The sequence below is a fragment of the Phaethon aethereus genome (genome assembly GCF_964289735.1).
Source record: "Phaethon aethereus genome assembly, chromosome: 4".
Taxonomy (NCBI): domain Eukaryota; kingdom Metazoa; phylum Chordata; class Aves; order Phaethontiformes; family Phaethontidae; genus Phaethon; species Phaethon aethereus.
In genome coordinates, this window is record NC_138578.1 from 24,597,552 (window position 1) to 24,623,472 (window position 25,921).

Genomic DNA, 25,921 nt, shown 5'->3' on the forward strand with positions numbered 1-25,921 from the left:
GTCCCACACTGGAGCACTCTGTGCCTGAAGGACTGCACCCCATGGAAGGGACCCAGGCTGGAGCAGCTCGTGAAAAACTGTAGCCTGTGGGAAGGACCCATGCTGGAGAAGTTCATGGAGGGCTGTCTCCGGTAGGAGGGATCCCACAGTGGAGCTGGGGAAGAGTGTGAGGAGTCCTCCCCCTGAGGAGGAAGGAATAGCAGAGACAATGTGAGATGAACTGACCACAACCCCCATTCCCCATCCCCCTGTGCCGATGTCAGGGAGGAAGTAGAGAAAATCAGTAAAGTTGAGGGAGGAAGGAAGGGGTAGGGGGGAGGTGTTTTTAAGATTTGGTTTTAGTTCTCATTATCCTACTCTGATTTGATTGGTAATAAATTACATTAATTTTCCCCAAGTCAAGTCTGTTTTGCCTGTGACTGGTGAGTGATCTCTCCCTGTCCTTATCTCGACCCATAAGCTTTTCTTTTTATTTTCTCTCCCCTCTCCAGCTGAGGAGGGGAGTGATAGAGCAGCTTTGGTAGGAATCTGGCATTCAGCCAGAGTCAACCCACCAGCAGCCCATCCTGGTATGGAAGGTTACACGCTTTTAAGAGTACGTCGTTCTAGGCTAAATGCTGTAATACCTGTGTTAATGCACTGGAAGCTAGTGTGGTATCTCTAAATGACAGTGCTTTCCAAATAGATGGGCAATAGCAAGCCTTAAACCCTCTATTTATGCCACTAATGGCTCCTCTCTGACCAATGTGAATCTAAAGCACAACTTAAATTATCGGACATACAGAATTCATACAGGTTTGCCTGCAGCTGCTAAAATTTTCTCGGGGTTCATAAAACGATTAGACAAATTCATGGGAGAAAAATCCATTAAAGGCTATAAAGCACAAAGGGGTTGTCCCGGGAGGTTGGAAGGATGCATCGGTATGTGTCTGCCTCATGCTCAGACCCTTTCCATGGTACCCACTACTGACCATTGCTGGGAAGATGATGCAGCTCAGTGGGTCAAGTACTGTTACAATGCATGTTTACAGGCAAGCCCTGCTCACCACCCTGGCTGTGGAAAGATAGTTTTCCAAAAATAAGCATCTGCTTAAGCTTTTGCAGGCCCTAGGTCAGCAGTTCCGGCTGAAAAGTATGGCTGCAAAACCAGTCTTTGCTTCTCATGTGAGATGGATGCAACATGCTGCATCTACTGCAGCATCCTCTTGGAAATTTTTTGTTATTCCTAAAGAAAACAAGTAAGCCGCCCCCCTCCCCAAGCCAAACCAAACAAGCCTGTGGGACTTGAAAGCTGCAAGAATCGGACCCTGAACCTTACAAGACTTGAACTGGTACGTTCCCAAAGGCAATCTCTGAAAACATACTTCCCAGCACAGCCATCTTCTCGCCTATTTTCTGGTGTTTTCTTCCCAGCCTGTGCAGGGCTGCAGTCTATCAGTTTCAAGAGCACGCAGCTGCTGACATAAGATTGCAACAAGCTCTACATTGTTAGTTCCCCTTTCTGAATCGCCCTTGGCTGCTTTTCAAAGACTGGTACATCCTGAGTGCTAAGGAAAACCCCTTCTCCCTTGATCCCCACCAGTGCAGCACCCCAGTCTGCACAGAGTGAGGATCACGGCTCCCGGCACACCTCCCTGCTCCAAGAGCTTTCCAGCTGCTCTAACCATCTAGTGGGTTTTTTGGTCAAGGAAGAACCTAGCTATGCCCCCCAGACAGCAGTACAGGCTGCCAGCGTCCTGTCCTCCAGCACCTTTTAAGCAAAGGCGTTGCTGCACCACAGGATGCAACTTGTATCTCTGGTTTGGCCTTGGGCATGCAGTCTCCTCGAGGCATTAGACAACTCTTCCTCTTAGCAAGCACGTCTGGATTTTTCTTGCCCTTCTCCCCCAAAAGGCTCGAAAATATCATACAGGTCACAGAAGGGGATTGGACACCAGCTTCCAATTTTTCAAACAGGAAACAGGCAAGGAGCTTATCTGGAAACACACACAGAGAGTGAGTCCATGGCATTTGGGATGCCAGCAGGATAACCGCCTCACTCCCACATCCCCCACCTCCAGGTCAGCTCCATGCCTGAAGCCATACCCAGCATGGGAGATGTTGGAAACAAAAAGCAAAGAAAATTGCTCGGCTCTTTAGGTTGACTTAAAGTGAATACTCTTGGAAGGTTTTAAGCCTGGGAAGGTTTTAAACATTGCATCTTCCCAGTGCGCTCCTATGATGATACACGGGCACGCAGGCAACCATGAATCACAACTGCTTGCTCCCTTCGGACCCATTATAAGACACACATCTCTGACCGAGACGTCATGGTAGGTGCTTTCTGTATACAGGGCAGATAAGATGAAAGACCTCAAGGGAGATGCACATCTCTGTTCAGAGCGACAGCGTTTCTTAATCATCCAGCTTGGTGAAATCGCTGAGAAAAAAAAGTCACACAGTTGTCACTTGAAAAGCAAACTTCAGTATTAGTGGCATATGCATACTCTGGAAACCATCTAAAGAGGAGCATTAGGTGGCAGTTTCAAAAATATGAAAACTTGAGCAAAACCACGAACAAGAAAAGCATGGCTAACTCAATCCTATCATTGCCACTTATGAATTATTCACTGGGCTGCAGCCCACGTGCACGAGGCACGCTTGTTAATGCGCTGTGAGAGTACATTACAGATGGCTCCCTGCCATCTGTGCTGGGAAGTCCCTTGGGCACATATTTTGCAGCAATCCCAAAGGGGAGAACCATGCTTTGGCCAACCCATGTGCCTACGAAGGGAATACGGTCCTCTGTGCCTGCAGCAGCTCTAGGGTAGTCCTGATGGAGGTCAGCACACTTTCCACCTCCCCTGGCTTGGGGCATTGCTCACCCTTTCTAAATACATGCTTTCCAGCAGACAACATCTGCAAAATGCCACAGAAACAACAGAGGTTTGGGGATTGAAAGAGGGTCACAGGGGAACTAGTCCTGTATCCAGAGCCTAAGGGCACTGCATCCCACGTGGACTGGTCCCATCCCAAGTACCGTCAGAGCAGAAGCATGCTGGGTCACTAGCTGAGATTAGCTGATATGCCTCCTCTTGTGCACAAAACATTACTGTTTCCTTGCTGTATTTCCAAATGTGATCTCAAAAGTTCAGAGGAAAATTACATCAGTCTGAAAATCCCAGACTGACTGCCGGTGCCAATTCTTTTTCTCATTATTTTAAATTGGGGAGAGAGGAAGGGAGACAAATTATTTTGGAGAAAAACACATTTTTTTCAGGAAGCAATCCTTTCGAGAGCGCAAACCAGAGGTAATTTCTGCTGTCAAAAGCTCCCATGCACAGAAGAGGTGGTGTGCCCAGCACCCCACTGCCTGCGTGTTCTCTGCAGTCCTGAAATTAGCATGGTCTTTTTGGGATGGACAAAAGCCAAACCAACAAAACAGACGCTGGCATTTCTCTGCAGTGCTGGGTTAGTGAATACCTGACAGCAGGACTCCAGCAGCCAGACCTATCCCACAGCATGCAATTTTTTCATTTTCCACAGCCAGCAGTTCTTGTAGCAGGATTTCTCCTACTGCTGCAGTTGGCCTTGTGTCACTACCTTTAGTGACTCAACTTCATTACACCAGCCTTCATGAAAATGTAATCATACCATCAGAAAATCTGAGCAAGGGAAAGGATGAGGCCCCACAGCTGCATCTCTTGGTGGTAATTTCAGGGGGAACATGAGTGGGCTGAAACTCCCTGAAGCCCCATGTGCCTGCTTGCTCTTACTTGAGAGAGGATGGCTGAAGGTGAAGCTTTTTCAGCGATACTCAGCATCTTTGGGCATGGCCAGTCATGGACCACTCCACCTGCACACCTCCATTACTTGCCTCAAAGGATGCTTTTCAGAGGCACCTTAAGAAAACAGGTATCTACTTTCCATGCTTGGCAGCTAGTCTGATTTGCAAAGTCCCCCTCTATGGCTGCTTTATTTCTGGCATGGACAAAGCAACGATCCCCCCTGGGAGTGCCGAAAGAGCACATTACTGGGAAGCACGTTTGATGCCGCAGCTCAAGCAGACAGGCCTGGTTCTCCTCCTGAAAGAGTGGTGGAACCAGCCAGAGACACAACAAAATATAGTCACCACTCCTTGCTTTGGACAGAGGTTTGATTCACCTCCTGCTGAATCAAGCATAAGACCATACAGATGCAATTTCAACACCACACAGTGAATTAAACACTCATGGCTTGATCCATTAGCATCTACCTTGATTGCGGCTTGACCAGGGTAGACAGCGAGACTGAACCAGAAGGTACGCTTACCCACTTGTCCTCAGCATGACCCACATTCATCATAGGTCTACCATTTCCTGTAAGGGACCTTTCAACACAAGGCTGGAGGTGAGAAGTGTGCAAGGGGGTTATTCTTGGCCTGATGCACAGGAAGGCAGCTATGTGGATAAATCCTGCTGCAACTATGGGGAGTTTGGGACATAACTCACAAACCAGGACCATTTCCTCACAGTCTGCACTGATCAGCAGGGTATCATCTCCTCTCATGCAGCTCCATTTACTGAGGTTTACGTGATTTAACTCCACACATCAGGGAAAAAACAAGGCCAGCAATGAAATACTAACGCAAACCCACTAACAGGAAAACGTACTTTTTCCAACAACAGAGTTACTGGCAGCTGCCTTCACAATGGGAAAACAGTAAACAGCACTAGGACTGTGACACCCACTGATCTGCACTAAGCAGGTGCCTTCAACAGGTGTCATACTGCCATCCACTGATGTTCCTCCACGAGATTTCCTGCCACATCCATCAGCAGCAACCCCAGCAAGCCTTTATTTCCTCTCCTTGAGATATACCCGAACAATTTGTCCAACACTTTGACAATCCAGTCTAATTACCAGGACAGGTATCTGATGAAGTGTGATGCAATTGCACTCTCTTGCTGCTGGCTGCCAAGCCCGCGCAGGTACAGCTGGGTAGCAGGAATGAAATGCAGCCCTGCTCCAGCTAGCACTTCTCCGCTCCGCGGTGAGGACCTGCCAATCTCCATCTAGCTGTTACGCTGCATACCGCACCGGGTTTCTTGGTTAAGCCTTGTCTGCAAGGAGAAGGGAAGAGGTGGCTCTGGTGATCTGGCAGCACAGTCCTCACGGTCCCAAATGCCACCAGTTCACATTCCTGGAAGGGCTCTGCAGCGGCCAAGTGCCACTGGGGAGCCCTGAAGTAAATGGCAGGAAGCGAGCCAGGTAGGCAAAGGGAGACACCCTAAAACACAGAGCATGAGGGACAAGAAAAGAAGGACAGAAAGGTCTCCAGGGCTTACAGAAGCCGTGTGACGTGCCTGGTGTGTTAATGTGCGTGGAAAGAGATGTAATCATGTTTTTGCCTCCCATCACACCTCCAAATGACAGGGGACAATGGCAACTCCCTGCCTGCGTCCAAGGTGACAGCTCTTTTCAACTGGTGGGCAAAGGAAGGGCAGACAGATCTGAGCCCTGGACAAAGGAACAAACCAGGCTACATGTTCTCTGCCTGCACAGTGCAAAACCAAGAAGGACACAGTACACAATGACATCTCAGCCCTACCTTGTTGGAGAAGCAGTGACAACGTACCACATCTCACGAGCCTGAGTCCAGTCACCAGTCACTTCAGCACCAGAGTGCAGAAGAGGGATTAAATTTCCTAAACTCACTCAAAACAATTTTCTTAGGGTAACTGTTTGCAAAGTTAGGACATTTTAGCCATTGGCATTTGGGACTGAAATGAACCCTTAGAAATTTCCCTTTCCCAACAGGAGCGGCAACTTTCTGGTTTAGTGGGTGGATACACCAAAATGCAAAGAAGTGGAGGGATCTCCGAGTAGCTTAGTGTAAAAGGAAAAAGCCACAAATCCTAAAAGTGCGTCCTGCTGGAAGGAAACATGTCGAAGACTTCAGTAATTATAACCTGTGAGACACAACCACCCCCACATATATTTGAAGAGGCCACGGTCCAGCCCTCCACACTAAGGATTTCCACCCATTTCAAAGGGAGGTCTGCACTGGGTCTGACTGGCTCGGGCTCCCACCCCAGACATTTCCCCAGGCTGAAGATCCACTTACCTGCCTGGTTTGTGGTTACATTTACAGACACAAACTGCCGGGCTCCGGGGTTCTGGTCGGACACTCCATTCACTGCCTCAATTTCAAAGGTATAGTTTGTATGAGCAAGCAGATCCACCATCATGACAGAGGTGTTTTTCAGTCCGGTTTGCTGGGGGAGGTACCTGACATGACCGCCACATGCCTCACACAGACCTGAGTGTGAGTTGCACTTCTTGCATGCAATATAATAAGACACATCTTTCCTTCCACCAGTATCAGCAGGGGGAATCCATTCCAGAAAGACACTAGTCTCGTTAACATTTGAGATGGCACTCCGAGGAGCAGAGGGGGGTCCTGGTTTGTAAAGTAAGAAAAACACATGGTAAAAACAGTATTATCAGTCATCCTGCTCTCTACTACTCTCTAGGCTGAAAAGAGATGCCCTGTTGCTCACATGCCAAAAAGCCCATGGCGACCATTTGCAGCAGCACCTGAAGAACTGGGAAAATGGGGATTTGTTCTGAGCACTCCCACCTCACCTCCAGGGGTCTGTGTCAGGATGCAGCCACCTGCACAGAAGGACAAGACACGGGGCTGGCTCACACCCAACAGCAGGAGCACTCCACCTCAGGGCATTGCCTCTGGTTCTCTCCTTGCTCTTCCTGCGAAGGCAGCCGCAAATCTTTGCTCTGCCCAAGTCGCTGTTGGCTTCACCGGGGCCAAGATCCATGCTCCTTGCCCCACTACCCATATATTACTAGCTCTAGGCCCTAAAAAAAGACATGCACCGGGGTATTCACTCAACTCAGACTCTGAACCTTTCCTCTGCGTGCACCCGTCTCCCCCCATCAGCTATTTGGCAACAGTGAAACCTAAGCTTGGGCATCCAAATTACTCCTAAGTGAGACGCTCAATGGAGCCCAAAGCAGATGGTGATCTATGCAGGCCACTGGAAACACAGCCGTGTCTGGCTACTCAACGGCAGCCTTCTTGTTCCTTGCCAAGCTCTAGCACGGTTGGTTAGCCACACCGCGCTTGCTTATTTTGCCAAGCCTCCCCGCTCAGGATGCCAGCGTGGTGCTGGCAAAGCTATCCAAGGAGGAACAGCTGCTGCAGAGGTACCAGAGCTCCTGCAAAAGGCGAGCTGTTTTCCTCCATCCTGCTGGGAAAGGCCACGGCTGGGCAAGCAAAGCCCACCTGGAGGCACCTCCAAGACTGCTTACTTGCAGAAGGTGCTGCAAGCTTTTTGTTTTTAACAGGCTTCTGTTGGAGATGAAGGGCAAGCTGCAGATACACCCTGAAGACAGTGTAAAATGGCAAGCAGGAATCTCATGCAAGAGATCTGCAAGTTATATGCTCAGGGAATGCTAATGAACGAGGAAGAAAGGGGAAATTTATCAAAGCAGGCTGGGATGGATTTTAGTCACAGCACCACCAGAAGCTATACAGCAAAGACTGGGATTTTTCCAAGGGAGGTAGAGGAGGGAAGGCAACACGCTTGCCCTCAGTTTGAATGAAGCTGTCAAAACCCATGAGCCGTTCCTTGAAAAGAACGCGACAAGTAGCTACACCAGCTAGAAATCCATATGAATTTAACAGCCTGTCTTAGGCTGTCATCTTCTCGTTTTGCTGTGATAATTAAACTTGATTCGTTATTTAAAACAGGCAGTGTTGCAAAAATGAAACTAGCTTATAAAACAGAAGCATTTTCCTCTATTTCCCTTGCCTATTCCCCTTTTCAAGTCTATGAAATTGGTAAGACTGATAAAACACTTCATGATTTCAACTCAAGCTGCTCTGATTCAATGAAAAACTCACTGCCAGAGAAAATAAATAATCCTGATTTTTTTTTTTCTTGGGGGGAAAAGCAGTTGAAGACAAAAGCTAGGAACAGCAGATCGGCTTTGTTTTGTTCTGTGATCACTCCAGATCACTATGAATGGAGAGCAAGCCGCTCGCAACCTGCACCGCAGGGACCCAGCACTATTTAGCTAATGACACCAAGGTACAGCCCAAGTCAGGACTATTTTCTGCTCTGTCATTCTCGTACTGATATAATGGAAACTATGAAATTCATCACTGGAGCTGTGTGGAGTTATACAAATTGCAGTCAGGGTTTTTTTTATAAGTTTTTTCTGCTTAAATTGCCCTGCTTTTTCTTCCACTAGATGAATGCCCTTTTACTGCTACCAGTACTCTAGGAAAAGATAAAGAACTCAGGCACAAGAAACACTTACTGGACAATGTGTCTTTAACGGGGGATAAATTATTGCTTTTGTAAAGTCACCAGAGGTTTTTACTTGCTTTGTACAGAAGAGTCAGCTGCTCCTCTTGAAGTCTTAAAAACATCAACTTCAGTGGAAGTGCTTTGAAACTGCTGGGACTTCATAACCTATAAAATCAGCATTCTCACAGGGGCACAGAGAAAGGTCTTTAGCAGTCTACAGATATGTAACAAGACCTATTTGAAGAATCCTGAAACCGCACTTGGGTAAAACTTTGATAAGTCACAGCTGGGAGAACAAAACCTTTGGAAGAGGGGGGCCCCAGGTCTGCTAAGAATTTCCAACATCCTTTTGTCAAGGACAAAGACACTAGTTCACTGAATTTTTTTTATACATATGTAATTTTTTTTTTAATTTGTTACTTTATATCCTAAGCAGGTAAGATTAACCCTTTCTGCACCACAATTTACTGACCAGAGGCAAATATTTTCTGAAGACAAAGATACTGTTTTTCTTCTTGATGGACAGAAAACCTGCTGTTTGCTGATGCACATATTTTAAAAATATAACTCGAGAGAGAAATTACCCTCAGGATACAAATACATACATGTACACACTCAAAATAAAGTTAACTGTAAACTTTTTGCCAGTACTAAATACTATAAAATCTTCAGTTTGTCCCATGTGTCATACTATTAAAAATATTCCCCCAATATGCTCTGAACAGCAATAGGGTTACGTGTCAGAGAAGGGAGGGGAAAAAAAAAAAACAGGTGTAACTTTACGTTTTCATTTCAAAGAGATGTTGCGCAAGGAACTGAAGCTAGGAATACTTAGTTAAGAAGACATAAAGCATAATTACTTCCTGGAAGATACATACTAAGATTAAGGGAATTCTCAAATGCTCATCAGGACCAAACATTTTTTATGTCTGAGGGCAATAATTATTTCAGACTGTATCACAGCACTACTAATTTCAAAATTATCAGTCATTACTTAAAAAACATGCTAAAGGAATTGGGGGGGGGGGGGAAGTATTTATTCCCCCCCCCATACTTATCTGAGCAGTTGACAGTGGTGTAGCAGTTCATTTTCTTTAGTGATGCTGGTGGTGGTGGGGAGACTCACAGCAGCTTGGGACTGAAAAGCATTCGCTTTAACTTAGGAAAATGTGATTTTATAGCTATACAGACTGGCAAGGGGACTTTGCAGGTTTAGAGCTGAAAACGGACATTGATGTATTCTCTAAAATTAACTAGATTTCAAGTTGAGAGAAACCTATGAATATTATTAACTTCTGCAGTAAAAAATAATAAAAACATGCAAAAAATTTGCAATATTTTCCTACCAGTCATGACTCAAGTCTGTCTCGCTTGTGTTTTGGTTCCCAGTGAGATGTTCCCTTCCAGATCTAATTGGACTGGTTTAAAACATTAGCGTCACTACCTACTCTTTACTGTCCCTGCCAAAATTTACTACCCCTGTAGCTGAGCTGGGGTAGCACATGGGCCCTTCAGCACAAATATAGCTGGATTAGGACAAAATCCCAAGATAGGACACGTAGGGCAAGCAAGGGTGACTGAAGCACAGGGAGGAGGCTCAGATGATCCACTCGGCGTTTGGGGTAGTAAGCATGATGCTAGCAGAGACCCTGCAACATCCTCAACTGCTGCCCCGGGGTTTGCAGCAGGCGACGGAAGCTGCGCAGCGCCTCGGTCGGCATTAAACCTCTCCTCTGCCTCAGAAGCGCTCGGTGTCCTGCCAAGCCATATCATAACGCAGCTTCAGGCACCATGCCTGAGCTTTAAACTAGCTTACAGTAAGCTCTGAAAATAAACAAACAACCCCCCCCCCCCAAAAAAAAACCACACAAACATTAAAACCCCCAAACAAACTTTAAAAAAACCCCAAACAAATAAGCATTAAAAAGCCAAACAAACATAACAGAAAATCCCATGGTATTTGCAGAATCAGAAACTACAACCTTTACCTACAGGATTCAAATTGCACCAGAAACCTGGGGGAGACAGGCACTCGAATTTACTTCTTTCTAACATGAGCTGGTCACCAAGCTTGCTTGTGCCCCTCTGAAAATCCTGCCCTACATTCAGATCACAGGCATGCATAAACCTCTTCCTCAGGGGTGGCAGTTCCTTCCCGGTGCTAATTCAGCAGCAGGACAGACTGGATGCGTACCCCTCCATCCTGAGAAGGGACAGATGGTGGGCAGGAGGCACTGTGGACACCGGCAGTCTGGCATAACGCTGGATCGGTCCCTGGCTTTGTTTCTGCCTGCACAGAAAAGCTGGTTTTCTGTGTGTTTCCAGAGCTCAGAGGAATCTTCTCCCTTCCCGTTTCCCAATACCATGCTGGACCTCATGGTCTCTCATTTATCTCTGTTTTTTAAGTCAGGCCAAGAGGCCAAATGGACATCAAGAAGCCCTGCTATCAAAGTTTTTCGTGCTGTAACCCACCCTACCTACCACTCCAAAAGACACGAGCGTATCTAGAATCACAGAATAGTTGGTGTCAGAAGGGACCTTTAAAGGTCATCTAGTCCAACACCCCTGCAATGAGCAGGGACTCTTCAACTAGATCAGGTTGCTCAGAGCCTCGTCCAACATGACCTTGAATGGTTCCAGGGATGGGGCATCTACCACCTCTCTGGGCAACCTGTGACAGTGCATTGTCAAAAACGTCTTCTTTATATCTAGCCTAAATCTGCCCTCTTCTAGTTTAAAACCATTACCCCTTGTCCTGTCGCAACAGGCCCTGCTAAAACGTCTGTCCCCATCTTTCTTAGAAGCCCCCTTTAAGTACCGGAAGGCTGCAATAAGGTCTCCCTGGAGCCTTCTCTTCTCCAGGCTGAACAATCCCAACTCTCCCAGCCTGTCCTCACAGGAGAGGTGTTCCATCCCTCTGATCATTTTGGTGGCCTCCTCTGGACGCACTCCAACAGGTCCATGTCTTTCCTGTGCTGAGGGCTCCAGAGCTGGATGCAGGTGGGGTGTCACGAGGGTGGAGTAGAGGGGCAGAATCACCTCCCTCGACCTGCTGGCCACGCTGCTTTGGATGCAGCCCAAGACATGGTTGGCCTTCTGGGCTGCGAGCGCACATTGCCGGCTCGTGTCCAGCTTTTCATCCACCAGTACCCCCAAGTCCTTATCGGCAGGGCTGCTCTCGATCCCTTAATCTCCCAACCTGTATTGATACCAGGGGTTGTCCCAACCCAGGTGCAGGACCCTGCACTTGGCCTTGTTGAACCTCATGGGGTTCACACGGGCTCATTCCTCAAGCTTGTCCAGGTCCCTCTGGATGGCATCCCGTCCCTCAGGCGTGTCAACTGCACCACCCAGCTTGGTGTCATCTGCAATCTTGCTGAGGGTGCACTCGATCCCACTGTCTGTGTCATTGATGAAGATATTAAACAGTACTGGTCCAAGTACGGGACCAGTATCTACTTATTATTTGTCTATTTAATAACCTGAGAAGTGCTTGCATGACTCACCCCGCCCAGACCACTTTGATCCTACAGCAGCAGCTCCTGCCATGCTACCTAAGGCAGTCTTCTCCTTCCCTGCAGCACACCTTCCAACCAACACCAGCCACGTGCTTCATGCTCCTTCAGCTGGTGAAAAGCAAACACAGAGTAAAAGAGGGCCCCAATTCTGCTCCAAGTGACTCCTGTGGGCAAGCAGACATCTGCCGAGGGCAATTTCCTTTGCGATAGCATCTCTCCAACAGGAACAGACTTTTTCTTTCTTTTTTTTAAGTGCAAATTTGGGAAGCTAGGAAGGACATCTGTATTCGCTGTGATGAAGGCAGAAAAAGCCACTACTATGCTGCATCATGCAAGGAAACCATATAGAAGTCATCTCTGTGTGTTGCCCAGTGGCTCTGAGCGTGCATGGACTCATAAACCTACTTTTTCCTCTATCTAATTGTGGAAGTTGGAAGTTGAGTTCCTTGGAAGTTCTACCTGATCCTGCCCCAGCAGTTCAGCTCCTCTTCAGTCCTTTTTAACCACTTTTGCACTGCAAAAATCACATTTGGAACATGACAGACCTAGCTCAGCAAAAACCTGCGCTACACTTGGTGGGACTAGCTGGGGGAATGCAAATTGTGGCCCTAAGTATCTCAAACATAAACTGAACAAGAGACTTTCGAAGTACAGCTGGCAGTATAGTTCACAGATGGCAGGAAAAGGGCAAAATCAGTGATTCTGACTCCACCGACTCTGCCTTGGACTCCCAATACCCCGATGTATTTGTTATACCACCCTCCCCCTACACCAAGGGGATAAGCTCTTCATTTTTGCTGCAGGATTGGAAAAGCAGTTTCCATCACAGAGCTTTGAGGATACCCTGAAGAACGACCATCTCCAGGTGACTTGGAAAGGTGCTCTCTCCCTGCTTGTCTACCGAAAGCAAGCTAAGAGATGATACTAAGCAGGACCACGTAGAGCCTATCCATGCCTACCACTGACAAGTGCTGCCCATTGTTTCTTCCACGTGTGCGCCCCACACCGGTACCCACGCTGCGCCGATGCGCATGTCTGAATGCCGTGCTGCTGGCTGAGTCCACCCATGAGCGGATGGCAAGAGATGGAGCATCTGTTTGTCATAAAAATGCTTCCTGGGTTTAATGCCAGCCTTTGAAGCAAAAGGCTTCAAAAAGTCTGTTCTCGTGTAACCAGGGGTGCAGTGGACAAAGCCAGTGACATTACAAGGGTGTCAAGACTAGTTCAGACTCCAGCCCAGAGCCTGTAAAAGCACATTAATCAGGATCATAATATCTAGTCACAGTACAGGAACAGCTGAAAAGGATTAAAATAACCCTATAAGCACATGCTTACTTGTACAGGCCATTGTAGGTGGATCTGATTCCTTCCTAAAATAGTGTTCTTCACACAGGCAAGATGTGGATGCTTCATCAAGCGTGTAGCTGTGAGGGGGACATTTGCTGCAGGATGGACTGTGGGGTGAAGCTTTGAAGAACCCAGGTCTGCATACTGTGAAAAGAAGAACCACAGGCTAAGCTCTCCCATCATAAAATTAGTCTCTTCACATTTCCTTTTAAAAAACACCAAGCATATCTTCAGTTAGAAAACAGACAAACACTCGTGAGCTATTTGGTTTGCACATTTTAAAACAGTCTATGCCACTAACAGACAGTGCATACTTAAATATCTGCATGAAAAGAGAATGAGAAGCTGTTGATTGTATTTTTTCCCCTAGCATCTGTCTTTGCTGTGTATTTATTTTCCTTGTTGAATGCATTAGAGGCAACATCTTTTGGGCTCTGCTTTAGAAAACATTATTGCGTTTGGGTTTTTTTTCATTCATTATCAGAAAAAGCAGGTAAAACGCATCTCATGGTTTTCATTTCAGATGTTCTCCACCCAGAAATCAATGTCTAGGCAAACAAATAGCAACACGGTGGTAGAGGGGACCTCAAGACCAACAGCTTTAAGACATTGCGATAAGGCTACTTCCCTATGGTCTTTTCCCCTGCAAACCTGTGATGAATTTTAAAGTGCTCCATATAAGACAGACTGCTCTAGGTATAGCCCAAAACAGGCGTGCTCACCATGCAAGATATTCCTTCCAGATCTAATATATATGCATGAAAAGGCACAGAGACTAGATACGAGAACTATTTTTGTTCTCACAAATATAATACATGGCTAAGGGTAGCTTGGGATTTTTTTTTTCTTTTTTTAAAAATAATTTGAAGTGAATATAGGAATATCTTGTTTCCAGTCTCCTGAAACAAGTGCTCTTTCACTTAAGCAAAGCACTCTGCACTTCACCTGCGTGGGCACTCTCAGCCAGGAGCAGTGACAGCCACAGGTTTGCACATACCCACCCTGTTTTTAGGAAAAATCAGCTGTTTCTGTGATGGTACCATTACATGCAGAATTACAAATCCACTGTTAGTAAAAGAAAGAAAACTTGATTTTCAGTTTGTCTCAAAAAGCAGAGACATGGAGACATGTTAAAGCAGCTCTCAAGAGCTGCTACTTTTTTTCCTTCAGAGATGCTTCGAACCTCCCCAGTTGTAATTAGCTTGCAAATAAAATGAGCTCACAGCAAAAGCATTAATATTATCCCACCAGGAATGTCCCAGACAATCACAGAGTGAAATGTCATGTGCTAAAATTCAGCCAGTCATGATGGAATTTGTCCTCAATGAAGAGAGAGTAGAGGTTTTTACTAGTCATCCCTTTTCCTCTGATGGACCAGCTAGGACAACTGCTTCTAAAGCTGGTTCTTCTTCCTGCAGTACCAGAGAAACTCGCCCGACATCTTCCCTTTTACGTCACTAGCTTCCTCCCCAAGGTGAGACACTTGCATATCAACTCGTAACTCCTAGAGCCAACCAGTAAGTCTTTGCTGATAAAGATCACTCATGCATCAAAAGCGGTGTGATCCAAGAGTATCCAATAGGCCTCCCCCAGGCCCCACCTCCAGTCTTGCCCAGACCACAAAGCTCTCACAGCAAGCACCACATAACCCTGAAGCAGTTCCCAAGCCCACCACAGGCTGCCAGGTCTCCATCAAGTATCTGCAGCCTCTCCATCCCACTCTAGGGGATGCTCACCTCCAGCATCCCTGCTGACCTCCCCAAACCGGGCACCCTGCCCACACCTTCCCCCAGCTCCCTCTTCTTCCCACAAGACAGGCAGAGAACAACTAGTAGGACTGGGGGGATTTACAGGTTTTAAAATCCCAATTTCCAGATTTGCTCATCATCCAACTAGTGCTCCATACCTAGGCTGTAAGCTCTGCAGGACGCAGTTCATCTGCTTTGTGTCCGTACACCAGGACTGGTGAAGGGATGCAGGGCTGAATATATTCTTGATATACGTTAGCGGACTTGCCACGGGCTGCCCTCATGCTATGGCATGTTCCTCAGTTTCCAGTACAGGGTTAAGTTCTTTTATTTACTTCACAGCCACCTTCAAATGCTGCCCTACCTACCTACAGCATGGACTTGTTATACAATGTCTGGAGAGTCTTCTGGGAGAGGAGACCACCAAACAGCTCCTCTCTAGCCTACCATTTGTATTTCAAAGACAAATCAAACTCACTTGCACACACAGAAAATAGAGATGGGGAAATGAAAGCACAAAAATGTGCAACTTGCAATGAGGGCAGCCCACATCTAGTGTGTACTTGATGTAATTAGCCTTCAAAAAAGGGCTTGAGTTTATCTCATTATGTCCCATCAAGACAGACAGAAAATCATTATGGCACAAGAGTTTACCGTGCTTCTATTTTGTGCAAAGCAGTAAATGCAAAATGAGACAGTTTTCCTTGACAGATTTTCTACGAGGTGCAGCTTGTTAATGACGGTATGATACGTAGCGCAGCTCAAAGGGAATGTTTGGTTTTCATTAATAAGTACAGATCCAACAGATGTACAACGCCAACAACCCATGTTTTAATGAAAGATGTGAAATAAAACTGAACTGGACCAATTTTTGTATGATCTGCAGGCTCCCATGGGTCAGACAAGTCCCTTCTCTATCCAAAAGGTGTAAGGAGGAACATTCAAGAGCATTAAATTACACTGAAGATTTCAACATGAGTCCTCATAACAAACAGCCAGCAGAGCAGCGTGCTGTCATATTTAAGTGAAATATGCATGTCAGTTAGCAGGGAAGAATTCAGGGACAGGAGATGGGATATGCAAAACAAAGGAGGACAGAAAATATGAATAAATGCGAAAAATTACCACAGCGAGTGGTGGCGTGCCGAGTCCACACCCCTGCAAGCAGATGTTTTGGGGAGGACAGAGGGGGATTTGCAGGGTTCCCCCAGCACAGCCTTCCTGCCTCTCACCACCAGTGGCTTGGGGACCACCCCTGATGGAAGCCACACTTGCACTACCATGCTCAGGAGCAGAAGCAGACATCGCTGCACGGGTGTGCAGAACTAGTATCTATTGTAAGGCTTTTCTCTGTACCCTTTCCTATGTTTGCTTTGTACATGACACAGAGTAGAGGACAGCCAGCGAGGTTCAAGCAGCAATCCTCTAATGAACAGGGATGCTGTGATGAAATGAATGCTGTTAGATGAAAGCTGACCCAGGAACATCTTATGCCTCCACACCGCAAGGCAGGTATCATGGTACCCAGACGGGCAGAGTCTTGGCTGAGCTCAACTGCCAAAAGAAGGGGCTGGTGCCGTGTCATTTTTCTGCCACTGGTGGCAAGGTCTCAGGTATTTTGGAAATCGTATTCAGAACAGGCCCACAAACAGCCTGCACCTTACCTTGCACAGACCTTGGGTTTTGGTCTTCATCTTGCTGTTCCTCTTCTGACAGTCAACCTTACAATCTCTTCATGAAGTATACATGACTTTATTTAAAAATACATGGGTGTCTGGGGTTTAATTTCTAATTAAATCTTATTTTAGTCTTATTATATTTTTATCTCAGTATTTCCAATTCAACAGCTCTTGAAAAGATACGTAGAACTAGCACAGTACAGTCACACACATAATGGTACCATCTCTCTTTTCAAGGGGGCGTGAAAAGGAGAAGAAATAAGATGAGCCTAAGATGCCCCATAATCGCGTGCAAGCCAGCTGAAAAGAAATGAGATAAAGTTTTAAGCTGTTGATGAGATCTGCTTCTTTCTTCCTAATATTAAAACTGATAACTCCTTAACTGACTAACAGCCACTGATGTGTGAAAATAGTCTTTAAATGAAATCGGTTGCTAGAAAAAAAAAAGAGTATTTTTAGACACAGCAAATATGCCATAAACAACCTCCCAGTGTTAGGTACAAGTGGGATGTGTTTCTGTTAGTCCATTATTAGCAAATTAATTTCACTCTTTTTATTTTTAGTAGCAACCACAAAGTGTTGCGGGCACAGAGCATTAACGTCTGTGCAGCCTCTTGCCTGCGCACTTCAGGACGGGCAGAGAGAGGTGGCTGCAATGAGGGACAGCAGCAAGAGCCTCTCGGGAGAGCAACGGTGTGCGCTGATCCCTTAAACCAGCAGCGATCAGGTTAGAAACTGGCCTCGTACCTTGGGAGCCCACAAGAGCCACACTGATAGAAACTGGGTCTGCGGATGTGGGTGGATGGAGAAGGTATTACTAGTCCTCTTACAACGAAAACTAGCCTCTTCAGGTGTCATGCTGAACTTTACGTTCCAGAACTAGAGACACCAAGTACCAGGGGTGGCGGGGGAGGAAAGGCAGGCAGAACAAGCCAATAACATCAGACAGCTGGCACTACTTGACAGATTATTTTCTGCAAGCCTTAACATCAAACGATTCGCAGCTGCATCCCTGTAACCATCCCTGGGCTTCAGCTGAAGGCTGCATCCAGCAGGCAGGGCTCCTCGACCCCCAGCTGCCCCACACCTTTGCTGCACGCCGATCCCTGGCAACAAGGGCCGGTAGCAGCGACCACCTCCAAAGTTGTCCATACCCACAGGCACACATGTAGCCGTGTCGGTAAAACAACCCAATAACATTAGCGGGAATTTCAGTTTTGTCCCTGGAGAGAGCAAAGCTAGGAAACACAACCCTTTAAGACTTGAAACCCCAGGAGATATGAAAAAGGTCCAACCTGTTACTCCCTTCGCTCTCTCGTGATGCTGGAAAGATAAGCTCACAGTGCTTAAGTGCTTAGGATCAGCAAAGTGACCTTTCATATATCCCAGAATATAAAGCTCAAACAGGAATTACACTGTCTCCCTTAGAGAGCACCAAATTAGTCTCCACAGTAACCAGAATCCACAAGTACAACTCATAAGGCAGCACCGCTAATCCATAAATAAAGCTAACGGAAAAAATCTAACAAAAATTAATGAGGATAAGGATGCCTAGTCTAGATAGAGCACAAGTTATCTGGCTAAAACTGAGGTTTCCCCCCCAAACTGCAAACCCCAGTTTTAGCTTCTCCTTCCCATCCTTTAGTCCCATTTGCCTTTTCAGACTGCAAACTTCTTCGGGCAGGGACACACAGCTCAAATTACCACCGCCTTCAGAAGCAAGCGCGGGGTAAAACTCCCTGCCCCATGGACAGACCCATAATCCATACCGTGTTCCAGCCTAGAGCTGGCTCAGGCAGGAAGTGGTGCACGTGTGTGTGTGTTCAGCAGAAAGAAAAGCAGCTCTGTAGCTCATCAACTCTGCCTTCATTAGCACATTGCTCCGGCGCAGGGAATATGCCTTGAGAGTTGAATGATTTGAACAAAAACAAGCTACAAATAAACCAGCCGCTGTTCTAGTCTCTGAAGCTGCCATGTCTCGAAGTGTTTGCACCAAGAAGAGGCGGCTGCTGCCTCTTAGGTGCATCCAAAACCTAAAGAAGGGTTTAGCGAGGTATGGTCTTTACAATGTGGAATCAATTAAACCTGCTGAGAGGCTCCAAGCCTCTCAACTTGTGCTCCTGACACACACTTTTATTTACAAGAAAAAACAAAAAACACAGCAGACTATCTTCAAGTCTCCCAACCAATATAAACAGATGATCTCCATGCTCTTCTAGAAAGTATTTCAAGAACCACAGCAACCCACCATCGAGCATCCTCCTGCAGAATTTACAAGCAGGCTCCCAAGCACTAATCCTGCCCTCCCCAACAGCCCTCCTTGAACTGCAGGCTGACACCGAAACCGCTGCCAAATCTATAAAGCTATAGAAAAATGCGTAAAATGCCCTGATTATATCTCCTTTAGGGTTGGTGTCTCTATCTGCAATAGTGCTCTGTTGCTTCCAATGGCATGCCTTGGGGATTTGAAGAGAATTAAATAAATATCCACTAATAAAACACTGTAATTCGAAGCTGCTGTTTTGCCTGAATCCAGTGGACTCGCCGGCATCCTTTGGCACTCCAGCACCCAACGCTGCAGCCCAAGACCTGCTGGAGGTCCTTTTAAAACAGGTTCCTGGAGCTTGCTGGAGAAGTGTGACCTCTGAGGGCGTTGCACATTGAAAACCGAGACTCAGCCCTTACCTTGGATGTAAGCCGATTCATGCATCTCAAGTGGGAAACACTCTTTTAAGTTTTTTCTTTTTGTTCTAAGAAAACATTGTGTCTTTTGATGCTGTTCGGTCCAGCCCCATACTAACTCGGGCTGAATTACCTCTGCTCCGCATTGAAGTCAGCTCTAGCTCAGAATACCAAAACAACCTTGAAAACTAGAATATAAATAAATTAGTACTTTCAGTTCCTCCCTTTGAAATACCACTTTTTCTACCACGCGACTCACTAAATTGTCACACAACAATTTATGACATGACCGTAGTTGCTGGAAAACTAAGAATTAACTGCCACTAATGACATTAATGTGTTTCTTCTAAACAGTATAAAACTTCATCACATGGCATCACTCTGAAAAATTCATCAAATTCCCAAGTCAGCTACATTTGCAAGCCATAAAATACCTAAAACACAATGCATTTGAAAATGCTCGTGATTACATTACGATCTTAATGGGCTATATTTCTGCACATCCCAACTTTGCTCTAAAGAAGATTTTGAAGCAATCAATGAAGCAAAACCCAAGTCAAGCCTGAACTCTCAGCAGCATCATGGAGGAGCGGGGAAGGAGATTTATGCTGGCATATATGCAAACCCACACTATCATTTGGGTTTGATTTCACAGAAGCAAGCTACGGACAATAAATGCTCTTAGGAGAAACAGAAGATTTTTCAAAAGCACTCAGGACTGCACAAGCATGCTCCCACCAGCTGCATCAACAGCAGGGCTTGCTGGGTGCGTTTTAGTTTTGTGGGGGTTTTTTCCAAACTTTCCTGTAAAAAAAAAACCCTGGGAGAAACTGGTACATTTCTAGAGAAAGCATTGCTTGGGATGAAGTGTCGTTTCCTACCAAATCCAAAATTTCTGTGACCGGCAGCTGCATGCTTTTGCAAGCGTGCACAAAGGCTCCTTCAGCCCAGGTGGCACCTGCAGTCCTCCTTGCTCTCTGGTTGCAGAGGACAGACCCCAGCTGGCCTCGCTTAGCCCCAACTATCTGGCTTACAATAAAAAAAAAAAGGCAGTCCGCATCCTGTTGCTACAGCTTCGCTGCCTATTATAGCTATAAAATACCTATCTCCATAAATCTCTATGTCTATAAAAATCTATCTGTGTATGTTTTCTTTGTTCTCCGAGGTGCGGGACGAAGATGCGCTTAAATTATGCTTAAATTACTGTCTCTTTTTTTTTTTAATGAAGACAAACTGAAATCATTTTCCTCCCTTAAACAGAGGAAGCGATGATTTACAACGCTGCACCTAAAGGAAAAATACGATTTAAGATACAGAAGGCAGCAGGGACACATTTGTTTCTACACGCTCATAAACAAAACTTGAGATGCCTGGCTCCACACATAATCCAAGAGACCCAAGAGTCTGTTTTGGGGGTTTCTGCACACAGAGACACACACCTCAGGTTATCCTTTGTTACATGAATGGTAACTTAAATATTCAAGCTGCATTAAGTGCTAAGAGAGGGGAGGATTGATGGACAAGCTGCAGAACTCCCTCGAGTTCGATAGCAGCGTTGACTGAATAGCAATAACAAGCATCATCCCTAATGGCAACAGGGGGACAGGTTCAAACTTGAAAATGATGTAGCCAAAAACCCCCTTACGTCCATCTGTGTACGCATATTACGGACAGTAATGCAAAGACCAATTGTTAAAATCTCCCGGAAAATAGGGTTCCTCAAAGCCGCATGTTTGCTGGCACAACACTACAATGAAAGGGTTTTAGTCTTCTGGTTCCGTCTGCCATAGGGATCTGGAGCCCTGCCAAAGAAAGAAAGATTCTCTAATTATGCTGTGGCTTGGACAATTGCAACCCATTGTGGTTAAGAAATATGACGTTTGGGAGGATTTATTTTGATGATTTATGTCATGTGTGTTTATTCTACCAACATTTCAAGGTTTTAGCCTGAACTAACAGACTGTACATATGCAGGCAGTGAAGAGAAGTGAAAATGCTTAAGATATTTCCCCCTGGTTGGCTCTACCTTGCGCAACTTCATTTGTGTGGACAAGATTTCTAGGTGGTATAAAATCAGCCTTTCCTCCGCTGACTGTTTTGGTCAAAAATAGGCAGCATCCCACCAACTATGGTGATGCTAACACCTACACAAAAGGATCCTTTCAAACCCCGCCTCAAACGTTTAAGGGCTTGTTTGCTCCTAGCTTTACGATCATCTGTCTCAAGAGGTAAATTTGGTAGGACTGGCTACAGACAATTTATTTTAAAATTGTTCCTCTGTAATTTATGGCTGAACATATGTCACTCTAGACACATCTATTCAAATTCCATCAGAGGGCGATGGAGATGGATCTTTTACAGTCCTTCAGACCAAAAAAGATAGGAAGAATTTATACAGAGTTGCCTGGACTAAGTGTGCTAAATGGGTTTCTGCACATAAAAGTGACTCTTGGGAAGTGGGTTTTTTTTGCAAATTTAAGATACAAGCAATACTAGCCAGGCAGGCAGCTTAGAGGTGCACAGATGGAAATGTGGACGCGTCTCTTGGGGAACATCTCCCTTCAGTCATGCCTCCTTCCACAGAAGCTCATGGGTTTTTGCATTGGAGCACACTAGCTGGAATTACAGAGATCTTGCCAAGCTAAATTCCTCCCTGATACACTTTGGCTTTCGTTAAGAGGCAACAAATCAAAGGGTGTGTGCAAGGAGGCTGTAGCAAGTATTAATACCCCAAGAAATTTCATGAGGAAAGCTGAGCAAGCTCCACACACAACAAAGTGCAGAAACATCATGTGGTTATCCCATCACATGTAGATACCATGCTTCATGATTTCAGTTTAATTAACTGTCATTATTTGTCAAGCTGACTAAACAACTCCTTTGGGTCAGATGAACACTGTAACGCTTCACGATTCATCTGCCTTGCCAAGTAACTCCACCGAACCGTTCCTCTTTAGGAATGAGCTCAACAAAGAGCAACCTGAGGCATTGCCAGATCTTCCCATGTCGGCCCGGCAATATACAGAGCTTTTCTTTGAGCTCCAATCCTGCAGCCCTGCCACAAGAGAATTTATTTCAGTACAACCCCTCCCACTTCTGGAGGAAAACTTGCTGCTTGTGGACAAACATGCTCAAACGCAAAATAAATCGACGCAACTTGACACTTTAAACACTTTTAAGATTTTGGAGCCAGTCTCAGTACTATTTGGGCAGGTGGCCTCATGGCTGTTGGATGCTGGAGTTTGACCACCATTGCCATGAACTAGCTAGAACTGCTGTGACTCCAGACCAGACAGAAAGACATCAAAACCCCAGAGAAGACAAACATGCAGCTATATCCCAAGAAGGTATTTTCTTTGTCAGACTATAAACAGTATTTTTCTGAGACAAAAGCATCCTACTTTTGGGAGGGAGAAGTCCTGCTAGCATCCCTGTCCACTGCCTCCTCTCATGGGCTTTGTTCTTGCCCCAAAATGGCTGTTTGACATACGCAACTGCTCCAGAAATTCAGATGTGAAGCAATAAGTAAAGCAAAGCAAACATTGCCTTCCTTCTTGCTACACGAAGCCTCACCACAACCTCCTTCCCACCAAATCCATTTCCCCATACCATAAAGCACTAGCCTGAAGAACAATTTGCAGCAGCAATGCTGGCCATTCTCACAGGCCTTTTATTTAAGGTTTTGAGCTTCCAAAGTTTGATTTATGCAGATTTCATTCTCAAACTACTGTAAGGGGATACTGTTGCTCACGTGTAGCTTAGCTGGCTCTCCAGCTATACCCAAAAAAATAAGCATTGCCTACACAAGCCTGTCTGCCCTGGAAACTTTGTAATTTGTAATTTCTGCTGCATGTCCGCACTCTTGCATCACATCAATTTGAACAGTCTTCCTAAGGCGGTTTGGGAAAAAAAACCCCAACAGATCTGCTTTGCAGAATCCATTCACTTTTGATTTGTTCAAGGGAAGACTGGAAGACAGCAGGAGGGGGAAAAAGGGGGAGCACCTGGCATGGGCACAAAGAGCATTGCACCCTGGATTGGTGTACCTACACCTTGCAAGAAAAAGCTGGGACCTGCTCATCTTATGTCCCATACACAGCCACCTCCAACATTTTGCCATCCCACAGCTCCACTTCCACACCTTGTTTTCAAAGCCTTGTCAAGTATTGTGGCATCTATCCTGTGATACCCAGTGGGTGAGGGTGGCACGGGAGGATGCTGCTTGTCCTCTCAGCAGCCCTGAAATGTAGACACTTGCAGGAGAATCTGAAGAATCAGTCTTGTCGGGAGGGGGTGGGGAAGAAAAGAGTGAGAGAAAAGAGGTTTTTAGCCTTTTTGAGAAGACAGCCTGAAAATGCAAACACCGACAGCTCAACCAGCAGAAGGGAAAAGTAAAAAGCGCCGTATTTATTCTTATACTTGAAGTGGTACGCATTGCATTGAAAGACCAAACGGGAGTTTCCTGACTCAAGTAGGGACTGGTAATATTTTCCTCTCTGACATCTCTTGGCCCCCCCAGTATCCAGCATCCATTCCACATGGATGCATTTCTGGATGTTGGTTTCTTTTCAGATGCACTAGAGAGCAGCTAGGAACTTCTGAGGCTCTGACACTTTAGCCCAAATACCATTCACAATTTATTTTTTTAAAAGTTCTGCAAGTGGCAAAAACACAAGGTTCATTATTCCACGCAGAAATTCTCTCGTCATCCAGCCAAATTTTAAAATAAATAGTTGCAATTAAATGTGTTGCTACATTATTTATGTAGATGCATTCAATTTGCAGAAAGCTGCTATAAAATATTCCCCTTCAATACAAGGGAAATTTATTGCACTTTTATTCTATACTTTCTTCTCCCTGTTGAAATATATGTTGCTCCCTGCCTATTTTTTCCCTTGCGTTACTTAACACATCATTTTCCAGCCACTGTTTCTGCTACTTTTGTCTGTAAAGAACGAGGGATGTAATCCAAATCCAAATGTTTCTTGATTATTTGTGAACGAAGCTGTTGAATGATTACTAGCCAGACAATTCCAGTCTTCCCCTTGCAGTCGAGGACCTCTCCTCATCTCTGCATTTTGCTCTTACAGCTGCTGGGTAAATGATATGCACCAAGGCTGCCCAAGGCTTCAGAGTGCATATTAATTCTGCCAGGAACTCCAGACACTCTGAAGAATTGCTAATTTAACAACAGACTGTGAAATTATTTTTTCTTTCTTTATTAATTGCTGTGCTATTTGAAAGCGACTTCACTGCCCCGACTGTCTTTCAGTGTGAAGAACAGGGGCCATTTCATCCTGCCAGGAAATAATTGAAAGCTTTCTCCTCAGTAGTCCCTATTATTCATAACCAAATATAAATATGTGAAACAAGTGCTAATAAAGGCAGGTTAACTTGCTGCAGGTGTTCCTCTGTCTATTTATCCAGGTGATATTAGCAAAATCTGACAGGGAAGCACAGTGATGTATTTCACTTGTGCCTTGACATTTTATTTCTGTTTGTTAGGGTACATGTGCAGGGATCTGCCTTTTTCTTCAAGACCTCCATAGCTGTCAGTCTGTGCAAACAGGATTTGACAAGATGTCCATCTAGCTGGATGGGAGGGCAAAGGGGAGGCGGGGGGGTGTGGAAAGAGAGAGCTGGAGAGACCAGGTACCTGGGTAAAGCTGCACTGCAGTGCAAAAACAGATGCTCTTCACAACACTGAGCAACTTGAAAAAAGAGCAGCTTGATATGCGGGATCTGAGGCAGTATGCATCCTTTAATCAATAGCTCCTTCAAGAAAGGTGGCCAAGAATAATATAAATAGGAGGCAGAGGAGAAAGAGGACAAAGGCAGAGGAGAAAGAGGACAAAAGGCCAGCATTGGCGAAGGCATCAGGCTCACTGTACACTCATCCACAGGAAGATTTTTGGCTGGTCTTATTTCTTTTTTAAAAGGAGAGGGGGGAAAAAAGAAAGCTCTCCTTTGCTCCTGAGAAATTAGATTTAAGAAGAAATCTAAAGAGGAAGTTTTGCTTTCCAAGGCTGCCCTTTTCCAGCCTGAGGAAAGAAGCAGAAGGTGATGAAGCTGTCTCTTCCAGGGATAACATAGGAACATGCTCTGCTTACGGAGCCCTGAATTTAGAAGCCTTCAGCTTGTCTCTCCCTGCAAAGAATTTTGGACCAGAAGCACATGGATGAGTTACAATGAAATACATTAAGAATTAGCTACAGAGATGAAACAACAGAAAATTAATATAGCACTTAAACAAGACAGTAATCAGAGTTTAGAGATTTATGGTAACTGGCTGGTGAATGAAGGTAATGAAGGAATTCTGATCAGCTGGGTGATTCCTGCATCTCTGCAAGGCTGTCTTCAAGAGGGGTTTAAAAGCAAAAGTGAATGTATAACTCAAGTTAAAATCCAGAACAAAGGTGTTAAGTAGTGGGGTTTTAACCAGACCTTACCTTTCAGCACATGCCAAAGTCACTACAGGGCCTTCACACAGCGTCAGTCACACCAGTGCTGCCTACGGGCAGTACAACCAGGCAAGGGCTTGCCTTCACCTCCTCCAGGATGCAGGATACCTGCTCATGCCACATCTACACCAGGCTGCAAAGAGGGATCTTCTTCCTGCCCTCTCCTTTCAAAGGCCATGCAGCCCAACATGC

General features: G+C 45.6%; 1 protein-coding gene across 4 annotated transcripts in view; it reads right to left on the bottom strand.

Annotated features, from left to right (window-relative positions):
* Positions 1-25,921, bottom strand: part of EPHA5 (EPH receptor A5) — a gene marked incomplete at its 5' end in the record, with an annotated part of 202,357 nt that overhangs the window by 78,541 nt on the left and 97,895 nt on the right. For all 4 annotated transcript variants that reach the window (XM_081999323.1, XM_081999322.1, XM_081999325.1 and 1 more), the window contains 2 exons: positions 6,086-6,421; positions 13,148-13,303. In XM_081999323.1, the coding sequence (XP_081855449.1) occupies positions 6,086-6,421; positions 13,148-13,303 (492 nt within the window). The remainder of the gene's footprint in view (positions 1-6,085; positions 6,422-13,147; positions 13,304-25,921) is intronic.